The 12,625-nt window shown below is 39.3% G+C and overlaps 1 protein-coding gene across 2 annotated transcripts in view; it reads right to left on the bottom strand.

The window, feature by feature from the left end:
* The window catches only part of epha6 (eph receptor A6), a 210,808-nt gene that overhangs the window by 24,419 nt on the left and 173,764 nt on the right, over positions 1 to 12,625 (bottom strand). For both annotated transcript variants that reach the window (XM_039817396.1, XM_039817397.1), the window contains exons 6-8: positions 12,364 to 12,488; positions 10,282 to 10,444; positions 7,317 to 7,425 (exon numbers count right to left, since the gene is read on the bottom strand). In XM_039817396.1, coding sequence (XP_039673330.1) covers positions 7,317 to 7,425; positions 10,282 to 10,444; positions 12,364 to 12,488 — 397 coding nt within the window. The remainder of the gene's footprint in view (positions 1 to 7,316; positions 7,426 to 10,281; positions 10,445 to 12,363; positions 12,489 to 12,625) is intronic.

Genomic DNA, 12,625 nt, shown 5'->3' on the forward strand with positions numbered 1-12,625 from the left:
AATAATAAAGTGCTGCGTATAAGGTTTCTACAGGAGAGGCAGGTTAAATACAGACCACTGTGTGTGTTGTGTGCTCACTGCTCATGTGCATGTGTTTTAACTAAGTTCTTGCAAAAGAGACACAGAATCATTTTACGAAATAGTGGCGCCTTCACGAGTAGTTTCACAGATTGCTGAAGGTGTCAGTAATTAAAAAGTTATTTGTGAAAAAACACAACAACCAAAATGCAAGGGTGAGATAGAACAAACCATCAACCTCAACACACTACTATAGAAGGGAAAAACACTTGCATCAACTGATGCAAAAACTCCCTCGTTGTCATCCTCAGTGTGTGTGTGTGTGTGTGTGTGTGTGTGTGTGTGTGTGTGTGTGTGTGTGTGTGAGAGAGAGAGAGTTTATCTGGGCACTGAGACCCTGAGAGACAGCCAACGACTGATAAAAAGCTGCTGCCAAGAAAGTCTGAAAAGCTGAGAGATTAGATGACAGCATCTGCAAAAGACCAGGGAAGAATTTATCCAAATAGATGCTTGGATGTTACTCCCAAATAAAAAGTACCCTGTCAGAATCACACATAGAACCAGAATAGCCTCCATGGCAAAGTACAGCTCAAACATATTACTGTCTGATCAAAATAGTCAAAAAGTACACCAACTGTTGAGTGTTGCATACATAATGTAATAAATAGCACAAAGAAAAAAACAGTAAAGATTGTCATAAGATTTTTTTGCATTTAACACATTTCTGAAATCTCTTCTGGTGATATTTCAAAACATCTAATTTTCTACAGATAAAGGCTCATCATGTCAAACTGTGTCATTGTTTATTCATTACTGTAACTATTTAATATAAAGATTTTGTGTGTGTGGCATTTTTAGGCCTTCATTTTTGACAGGATAGCTTAGACTTGAAAGGGGAGAGAGAGGGGGAACGACATGCAGAAAAGGACCGCAGGTCGGAAACCGAATACGCGGCTGCTGCGTCTAGGACTGCCTCATATGGGCACGCACTCTACCAGGTGAGCTACCCAGGCGCCCTGTGTAACTATTTCATTTAATTATTATTCAATGTGAACCATGATTAAAAAAAAAAGAAAAAACCTAACTACTAACAGCTCACATAGTTTTACAGTTAAACACAGATAAATGCAGACACATAGCAGGACCTAAAATACCAATAAGTCCTTTATAGTGAAAGGACATAGTCATGTTTACAGTTAGGAACACATCACTGTCATGGTTGAAAGAAACTATGTCTTTGTGGATCCAATAATCCACAACCTACTGCTTTTAGAAACTGTGTAAAAACAACGTCACTTAAAGAGGACATTAATTACTCGTATGTATAGTGTAAACATAGGTCAATGTTTGAACCAAGGACACACTCTCAAATACAGTGTAAAGGGACTATAAACTGCATATTAGCCATATTGTAATTTTACTGGCCGTAGTTTGTGGTATTGTAATACACAGTATTGAGGAAGTTACATCTTCAGTGTCACATTGTGGTTGCAGCAGCTGTAGAAAAATGTGTGTTACTCTCCAGTGAACCATATGGAAGTCAAGAGTTGCATTCAATTGTCATGTCAGAGCAAATCACCCTCAGATCTACTTTCATGATAATTCTAAACCGACAGAAACCATTTCCTTCTCTGCAGTCACAACTGTGTGATTCTGCTGCTACAAAATGAATTTGGGTCCATTAGCAGACTGTTATTTTTCCAACAATGTAAAGCATCGAGCGCCAACAAAAAAAATGACAGTTATTAAAGCAGCAAATACATTATAATTTAGACCTGTGGTCTGCCATTTTCACAGTTTTCATTCCTGAAATGGCTTTTCATTGTGAACACTGTTATGAACAGTCACAAGTTGAAAAGGGTCATTCTACCTTACTTTCAAATTGATCCACAGGTTTTTCACAGTTACACAAGGACTAACAGTAAGCTACAACTAAAACAAAGGTCTTAAGTAATACAATGGTAGTGAATTACAGAGGCTCTAAACCTCAACAACATTTATGATTATGTAGATAAATATATAGAAAATATCACTTATGGTTAGAGGTTTAAGTCAAACATCTGGCCTGGTGTTCAATCAATGGCTTTTGGTTATTCAAACATGGTTGACCGTTACCTATATGTTCAGTAATGGCTTTACACATGACAAGACCGTTACAAAATGGACCTGCAACGCTCACGGAATATTTGATACCTGGTGTGCGAGAGGTAGAGATGGTATGGCTGGAGAAGAGCAGTGAGATGGAAAATAATTATATGAAGGAAGAAAGGTGCTCTGAGTTCTCTCACAGGCTTTGTCACTGACGAATTTTAAAACCTATTTTGCAGTAGGGGGCTTAATTAATGACCGTGAGCACGAGGGACATTCGCTCCCACTTCCCACTTGTGGATCCCCACTTTTTCTCATATTTCATTGTTTATTGGATAGAATAGAGAATTCTGCTGACCCACAGCACCTGAGTATACATGAAAATGACAACACTCAAGGTTGAGACTGAATTTCTATTTGCTCACATGTTGCATGTGCAAGTGTCTTTTTTTCTGATAAGGTTGTCAGCAGTTGGTAGGGATAAAAGCTGAACATTTTTGGAAACCTGGCATTTATTTTCTCCCTTGCAAGGGAAAACAAAAACAAGCATGCAAATAAATGAATCAAAAATGTTTTTAGACTGATCTGACATGTAAAGAATCTCAACAATGTAAAAGTGGCTCATTCACAGTATTTTGTGCTATATTAAACTGGCTTTCGGTGCAGAAAAGATATTAGAGTGCTCTTACGAAGGTAGGACAGGATATGCTTTTAATATCTCTGTGTATTTACCCTTGTGCTTCTGTGGTCCATCTCTTATTGTAGCGACATTTCATCCAGAACTTAGCTGCGCTGGACATGTTACAGAATATTACCAGGTCTTACCTAGACAGATTGCCATCGTGTTTCATTTGTGGGTGTTTATTCAAATAAGAGAAAAAGCATGTAAGATTTCCAGATATAGATATGGATTGCTTTAAAATGTTCAATGGAGTCCTGCTCAGAATGAGTAATTTTATAGAACAGTATTGGAAACAAGTAAAGGGAAATTCACCAAAGTTGTTATACATGTACTATTCATTCACAACTGAACGCTCATGAAAACTATTCCTTAAGAGCTTTGCTGAAGACGGCTCACTTGACCGTAATTGCATGAATAGACGTGTAACAAAACTCAAACGATGGCTTACTTAAGTCATTCAATGCATGAAGTACAGTTTTAGCAAGCTACCCAGATGTTTTTTCTCAGGAGGAGGAGACCAACACAGAGCTACAATTAAAAAAGAATACTGGACTTACATTTGCTAGCTGGCCAGAAACACTATACATGAACTAAATGATAATGTTTTTGTCCACCTGATGACTGTAAAATCCAGTGTTCACTCTCCTTTCAGCTCTGTTTTGGTCTCCACCAACTCTTAAGAGAAATATCTCCAGTGTAGTTTTTCATATCTTCTCTTCATGTTTGATTCATTTGCATTGCCTGACTTTGATCAGCATCCACATGAATTGTGCAGGAGATTTCAGATTTTCTTAAAGAATAAATTCCCTCTGCTTAAAATGAGATGTGAAACAACGGTGCTGCTTCAGTAACTGTTCTAATCAACAAAAACAACATCCAACAAACAGCGGTAGAGAGTATTGTATTGCCTAATAACGTGGCTGAATGATGCGATAATGCAGGATACAATTGAGGTATATGGCCATCTTATTGTATCTGCATATTCTATATGATTTGTACTTAAGCTTTGGGTAACAAAGAAACCCAGATGAACTTTAGCCTAGTTTCAGAAGACACATCTGGAAAAAGCATTATCAATGGACTCTTAGACAGAGCCAGTTGGCATGAAGCCATTGGTTAGTTATCGATCCCACCCCAATTCATGGAATATACACATGTGGCACACACACAAAGAACTTTAGAGTGACCATCAGAGATTTGGGAAACGGTCCTCTCCAAGCTCTGCAGGGCTTGTACATGATGCTGATTTCTTCGATGTAAATAAACCTTTATAATCAAGAAACAGTGTCGGCAGATTCCTCTCTACACAGCAACGCACCATCGATAAAATAAACAACATAATTGAATGAATTAGGAGTGAAAATGCCCACAATGTACTAGTGGAGAAAGTGTGTGTAAGCGCTTGCTTGTATGAATGTGTGTGGGTTCATGTGATCAAATGTGAGCCTCCTCCTCTTTGAAGACTTAACATAGTCCGGGTTGCCAGATTAAAGCAGGTGTCAGAGGGCTACAAGCCACAGGTTGCCAGATTGGGCTTGGACTAAGTGAAGTCTGTGGTATCCTGGACACTGATAGACAGAGCAGATAACATGGCGGGTAACAGTGGCAGAGAGGAGAAGATGGGGATTTGGAAAGCTACTGTTGACCTCTGCTGATGGGGTCAAGCTGTTCATTAAAGAAATGGTGGCATGTGCCTTTATCAGTCTTTTGCAGTCCTATCCTCTGATCCCCTTTATCCGCCTATCCCTGTCTCACTGGCTTTCATGTTGAAAAGAGGCCGCACATCCAGACACAGACACACACAAAGACAGTTATCACACACAAAAGCTTCTGCTACTGCTCTCTGGGCTGTTGAGCATAGTTACAGTACATATTCACAAGCACTTTACACACCCACACATACACCCCAGTAAAAACAACCTTGCCAAGAGCCCTAATCAAAGCATCAGTGTAATTCAAGCCACTCCTCTCCTGCACTAACATCCTTCACAGTCACCTCGCCATGGCACATCTCTCTGCTGCTACAGAGGGCACAGAAAGGAAGGATGAAAGAAAATGTATAAAAACGAGAGAAAAAAAGTTGCCGAGATTGACAGACAACTCAATGATAAAGAGTACACGTGCAGTAAAAGTCTTCAGCTAGGCTACGCATGTGCAGTCGTGCCACCTTTGCTCTAGTAGAAGTACTCACTCTTTAAATTTAGCACGAGTAGATGCAAACATAGATGAAACTCTCGGAAGCATTTTATGGCGACAAGGTGTTACAACTCCCCGTTAAGTAGCTCCTCTTATATCCTCACTTGTCTTGTACAGCCTTCCGTCTATGAGAGCTGTGTGACTGAAAGCTCTCATATTTCTCAAGCAGCTCAAACACATTTTTTAAACTAAAAGAGAGTGAAAGTCCCTCCTACACAGGGCAGAGGGATTGCAGATATGACAGATCATGATGAAGTCAAAAAACACTCCCACTACTGCTACTGCTTTTAGCTGGATTCAGGTAAAAAGAAAAATGCCCTCCTTGTGCTAGAACGCAAAACGCCTAAAGGGCTTGCTTTAGCTGTTGCACCTGGTGTGTGTATGTTTCTGTGTGCGCGCAGTGCTGAGTTTATAATACATACAAACTAGGAGCACAGACCGTCCTACACACACTAAAATCACATCATGAAAATAAGAAAAACACTCTGAATCCCTGCTATATATCTACAGATTTGTTTAAAGGATACAGACTTCAAATTATTTTTACATTCAAATCAACACTGAAGGACTAAAACCTGATCTCACAGCTGTGAAGATCACTGCTCACTCACATTCTCTGGCAACCAGCACAGTTCAATGCCGCAACGAATATGAAAGTGTTTTATGCTGCAGTTTCTCTAATGGGTGCTAGATCTTGAGAGACTGAATTGATGTAAATGCAAGTTTGTGCTGCGTTTACTGAATGTATGTCTTACGCAATCATCACCCGGAAAGGTTTCATTCTTGTTCTGCGATGAGAGCTCAGCAGGTGCATTTCAATCATGCACTTGTCTGGAAGTTCATAAATAATTTACGTAGTGACGCTGTATAGAAATACTAATGGCAAAAGTAAAAAAGGGAAAAAGAAAAAGGGGAGGTAAAGGCAGTTTTTCCTCTTTTTCTGATTCAAACTAATATTTGTAGTCTTCTTTTTCTTTTTCCATCAGTGTTGTTTTACAGTAGTAACATTACCCGTGCTGTAAGATGACAGTGAAATTTAAAGGAAAGTAACAATGTTTATGACTTATATTGTTTGAGGGGTGCATTGAGGTTGGTTTAAATTGCTTTGAAGGGGGTTAGAAATGGCAGGACTCATTTGTATATTAATACATTTTCAAAGTTGTGTATCTTTTGTATTGTTGTTCGTATTTTGGGAGTCCAAACTAAAAAAAGAAATAAAAGAAAAAATACTAATGGCTTAACAAGATAACATGTTTTTTTTTTTGCCACCTGTAAAAAACTACTTTACGTTACGCTAACCAAAACGGGACAATAAGTTCAGGCAGTTTATTCAAGAGACATGTTTGTACCACCGACTCCTGTCTCATAACAAACCATTCCTCTTTTATGTAGCAGTTTAGACTCTGACAGCAGAGTTCAATGAAAGTGTGTGGTACAACACAGTCAATAAGATAGAATAGTTTGTTCCATTTAGGACACTTCTTCGAAGATCAGCCTGTCTATATGGTTGCTACTGGTAAATTTGTGTGTCACAGTACAAAGAAGTTGAACTTTATCCCCCCACCTGCAAGCGAATCCACCGGAATGAGCAGAGGTCTAATAGGTGATCGCTTCAATTGTAGTTTTAAGTTCAGGAAGTAGATGTACGTATGTAAGTAGATGTATGTATGCAGTGCCCTGCTATGACATGAACTACTACGACTACCATTTGTAGTCACTGTTCCATTATCTTTATTGTGACTATTATTGCCATTGTTCATCACATCCCCAACCGGCACCGTCAGACACCGCCTACCAAGAGCCTGGGTCTGCCGAGGTTTCTTCTTAAAAAGGAGTTTTTCCTCGCCACTGTCGCATTAGCCACTGCTAATGCTTGCTCTTGGGGGAATTACTGGAATTGTTGGGGCTTTGTAAATTATAGAGTGTGGTCTAGACCTACTCTATCTGTAAAGTGTCTCGAGATAACTCTTGTTATGATTTGATACTATAAATAAAATTGAATTGAATTGAATGTATCTGGACGAATAAGGGCTGCACACACCCACACAGGTGAGAGTTACTTTGGATGATTAGAACTCTTATAAAGCTAAAGGAGAATGGGGCTATCCTGAAAATGACCAGGATTTAGACTATCATGAGACATTACAGTAACACTCTAAAGACAAGAACAAAATCTGTACAATTTGTACCAACATATCAGAGGCAGGCAACACTGGCTGGTTGATTTTAGCAGTCAAGTGTCAACTTAATATTCGGGGAAGACAGTACAAATTACACACTGAATGACACTTTCTTTGCATATATTAAAATCAAGGCAGTGAAGTGCTCTTACCTTCCAGTGATCAGGAGGAAGAGGGTGAGGATGACGAGGAGGGTAAAGCCACCAACCGCTGCTGTGACGATCACCAACACCTGGCCTTGGTCAGAAGCTATGTCTGATGCTGAAGGTAGCGGAGAATGGAGGATGGATTAGGAAGATGGGAAAACATTGGGCAGGGTTGAGCCGAGAAGATGTGGAACAGAAGGCAAAGAAGAAGAAGGGTGGGAAAAGGTAGAATGAAAAATGTGGAACGGAAAGAGGATAAGTAAGAGAAGGTAAATGTAAAGAGCAGGTACGGTTGATAAAAGCAGGGAGGAGAGAAAAAAACGAAATTAGACGGGAGGCAGGATAAAGTGAGAAGAAAGAGCAAATTTTCATTCAACATCATCTTCAATATTCCTCTCCATCAATGCACCATACATAGACCATGTATGCTCTCCTAATATTACAGAGAGATGTTCGATCGGCTCTTTGTAATGCAAAAAACCCTCCATCAGCTTTCGTACTGGAATGATTCATATGCCTGCTGCTGTTTAATTAATATTATTCATTCATGAAATTGTGATTTAGTCCATGATCATTTGGTTAAATTGATCCCATTTGATATTCATGATTTTCTCTTTTCTGTGTCTTGTCACAAGGCTAACGAATCCAAGATAATTGAAAGATGATTGCTATTACCAAACTTATTTCTATAATATTTCACGCTTAATGAATATGAATTGGAGATCAGGGTGCGTGGTCGCTAGCCCAAAGAGTGAGGCTCATGTGGGTTTATACAGTATGTGGCTGTTAAGTCACGAGCATGTATGTGTGCGCAGGGCGTCAAGAATGTGTGTGTGCGTTTGGCTGGATAAAAGTAATTACAGACCACTCAGAGGGAGGGAGAGTGAAAGTGGCGTTGGCCAGATCACACAAGACCATTCTCCCAGACATCAGCTTCACGCGCTCTTCACATCACTAACTAAGCAGATGTGTTTGACTGATGCTGCTGTAATGAGTGTGTGCGTGTGTGTGTATTTGGGGGTTTGAGGAAAACGGATGACAGAAGAAGAGAGGTAAAGACAAACAAGAGAGAAAGAGAGAGGCGGAAGTGACAGACGGATACACAGACAGATGGAAAAACAAAGCGCATGAGACAGTGACTGACAGGGAGGAAGAGAGCGACAGAGGCCAAATCTGCTTTCTCTTTCACATAAAAGGCCAGGCAATACAAAGGCTTGGCCGAGCACCGTCTGATCCGCAGATAAAGCAAAGCTCTGCAGCTTTGGAAGGGAGAGGGCCACTGTGAAGCCAAATCACTCTCAACAATACCTGAACCAACATAAAAGGGCAGCTGGACCTTTCTATTTTATGAGTAGACTTGCAATAAAGCTACTGCTCAGACACACAACAAAAACATTGATTCAAAATACAAAGAACATCAAGGCTATGTTCTCACACTCTCTTGTCGATTGTATTTCATTTTTCAATTGCCTTATAAAGTGATATCCTGACATTAAGGGGTTTAGGGTTGGTGAATGCAACCAATATGAAATTCATGCTGTAGGGTGACCAAATGATCTGGCTGCAATGCATAAAGTCTTGGTGAATTTTAGGCTATCATTTAAAAGGAGCAGTGTGTAGGATTTAGGGGGATCTTTTAGCAGAAGTGGAATATAATATTCATAACTATGTTTTCATTAGTATATAATCGCCTGAAACTAAGAATCGTGTTTTCTTCAGCTTAGAATTGGGCCTTTTATATCTACATAGGGAGCAGGGTGTTTAACACTGAGCCTGCCATGTTGCACCGCCATGTTTTTAGAGCAGAATGGAAGAAATGGACAAACCAAACACTCTAGAGGTGCCTTTTGTGATTTTACATTACCTGAGGGTCAACGTAGGTTCTACTACACGCTTGTAAAGGAAGGGGTGAGCGAAGGGTTACTCACTTGGTCACAATCTGCAACCTTACCGCTAGATGCCACTTAATCCTACACACTGCTCCTTTAACAATGAAATCAGTTGTAATGAAAGATTTGAAAATCTTTCATTACAACTATATCTTCATTTACTGCTAAAATGTGGCACTGTTTTATATACCTGAAATAATTACAAGGCTTTTTCTTACATTTTGCATTAAAATAACTGAAATATGTGACTATTATGTGATTTACACATCATTATCATTAAATATTTTTTTCCTGAAAGCCCCCCCCCCATTATTGTCTAAAATATTTTATTGAACATGAAACATTTAACAGGTCTTTTCTTTTTAATGGGAAAACACTGAAACTCATTTTTAGTATAAACCTAAGTTGACTAAAGACGAAAAATATGTCTGCAAGAAGCACACCAAAAATGTTTGAAACAAAATCTGGAAACAGCTTATAGTGTAACAGTAAGAAGACATTTCAATTGGGTAAGATGAAATATGATAAAGGGACAATGCTGATATTTTTTTACACTTCACTTTAAACAAAGTGCATCTGTTGCGAGGATTGAGACACGACAGTGTAATGCATCAACGATTGTGATTTTGTGATTGTATGTGTTAATTTTCTTCCTGGGTACATTTTCCAGGATCTCATGAAGAACTTGTTGGAATCCTACTATGGATGCTCCTGTTGGTGGGCTCATATCGTGGCTTATAAGTTACTGCTGTGCTCTTGGTGCAGGCTGCCCTGAGCGCTGCTCCAGGCTACAGTATATGAACTTCATCTGACGCAAACTGCTCTGACCTTATTATTAAATGTCTCATATATATATATATATATATATTTTTTTTTTTTCCATATCTTGTCATTTTGCTGTGAAAATAAGTACACACACACACACACACACACACACACACACACACACACACACACACACACACACACACACACACACACACACACACACACACACACACACACACACAGACACAGACACAGACACAGACAGATGCATCCCAACACAGTAACAAGTGCTGTAGATGGTCTCAGGTACTTACAGTCTCCTGTAGTTTTGTATTCATATTTAGGGGTGTAGGAACTGTATCCAGCTGGTGAGCGGGTGCGAACACAGAAGACGTACCAGGTGGCTGGTTTTAAACCTGAGATGATCACACTGGGAGCCTTGGTGCGTGTCGACGAGTAGCTCAACTGCTCATGTTCCTGTGGGAGAGAGTGAAAGATGAACGAAATAATCTAATGAATTAAGAACAGGTTTCCACCAACAATTATCCAACGAGTGTCAGTCAGATTTACCTCAATTTACACTCACAATATGTGTGTCATTACTGTCTGCTTTACTTTGGCAGCTGCTGACTGCACATCCAGTGACAAGTGTTGTTTTGGAAATCGCATACTAACGTATTGCATACTGCCTACTACATTAATGACTAAGTCTGACCCAGCCAGTGGCTCTCACATCTCCGAAAATATGGATAAATTGACCACATATTGGGAATATAAATGGTTACTTTCTTGCCTGAAAAAACATTAAAACTTAATAAAGTGACATATTAATAGCTTTTAGCCAGGCTAAAAATCTCCACTGTTGCGCAGTAAGATCACGTCTCATACTCAAAAATCCTGGCTAACCTAAGTAGTATACATCCGGGCATTTCTCAAATACACAACATCCACAGACTTTGCAGTGGGAGCGCACTCCATTTTCAAGTCATACTTTACATCATACTTAGTACAAATAGAAAGCTAGTATGCGAATGGACCCAAGGACTGCCTTCAAACTTGATCACTTTAATGAACAAAACATGACAAGTTTTGTGGAGAAATGTTTTAGGAAACTACCACCAGTTCCTATAGTTGTACTGCATAGATATCATTGTCTTTTAAAATAATGTTGTGACCATAATTATGCAGAAAGAGCATAAATGAATTGTCTATTCAGCTTAAAAAGGGTTATTATTTGTCCTTGGATGCATATTTGGAGTTCTTTATAATCATATAATGGCTAATATAGACTGTATTTGTGCCTTGGGACCCTTTGGCTTGGGCCATTCTTTTGACTGGTAGGATGAGAGGAGCTGATGTGGTTGGCTGTGATTGCAGCCAACCACTGCTTGCTGTGAGATTGCTGTGCTGCACTAGGATCACACAAACATGGGCACTCACCCTAAATTTAGCTGAAGCTGTGTAGCTTAATTTTTCAAGCACCACTTTACTTTACTTCACCACTGTATTTGGACATCATGGATAAGACATTTTAGTGGGATAAAATCCCAGGTCAAGAATGTTTAGCATGACAGTTTAATCAGTGGACTACATTGCTGTGCCAGGATGTTAAGTTAGAAATAGAAAATACTTTAGGCAAAAATTTGTCTTTTGCATGTGCAACGACTGCAATTAAAATAAGTACGTTAAAAGCCATTATGTTACATCCAGACAGGACACATAAAAACACATTTAACTTTAAAAAAAATCAATACACAATAAATACTACTTTAAAAGCAGCATCAGGAACTCAATGGTGAGGGCTAAATCTTTAAATAAAAAAATATAAAGTGCTATGTGCTGTGGTAGTAAGCTGGATTCAAAAAGTGGTTGTCCTTTCTGATTAAGATATGTTATGGCAACAGGGACAAAGAATTTTCTATAGATATTCTTCTTTGCACAGGGGACTCTGTGCCTTTTCCCTGAGGGCAGTAGCTGAAAGTGCGGATTTGAGTGACGGCTGTGGTCGTCTAAGATTGTGCCACTTAAGCATTGGACTGTTTTGCCATGGTGATGGGACGGTGGGGTTTGTTTGCAGCCCAGTTTAACTTTTTGTCTTGCTTTTTACACTTAGGTGCTTGAAACAGGACACAATGTTAAAAGTGAGTACAGTATGAAGATTGTCTGGTCTAAGGCATAGATGTTCTTGTTTAACTATAAAGACATCTGTAGATTTTCTTATAAATTATGAATGGAGGACCTTAATAACATTTTACACACTTGCATACTCCTTATTTTTTTCTTGAGATCACTAAATTCTGGCTAAATAAATTGCTACAAATGCGTCTCTGACCTGAACAAGGATCAAGTCTATACCTACGTACTGCCCTACAATTTTAGGCCGGACCTGGACATACCTTCTCGTAATATTTGATCTCGTAGTCGAGGATGAGCATTGTTGTTTGTTCGGGCTGCTGCCAGGAGAGAGCAATACTGTTTGGAGAGGCCCAGTCCTTCTTTAGAGACCCAACCAGAGATGGACCTGCACGGTTTGAATACAAAATAGACAGCTTCAGCTTCAATGTCTTTACCATAATATCACAAGAATTGAATAAATACAACAAAGGTTGGCACACTAGATACGTTTTTACACACTTGGCCTTCAAGTGCGTGCAAATA

Source organism: Perca fluviatilis, chromosome 12, assembly GCF_010015445.1.
Source record: "Perca fluviatilis chromosome 12, GENO_Pfluv_1.0, whole genome shotgun sequence".
NCBI classification, from domain to species: domain Eukaryota; kingdom Metazoa; phylum Chordata; class Actinopteri; order Perciformes; family Percidae; genus Perca; species Perca fluviatilis.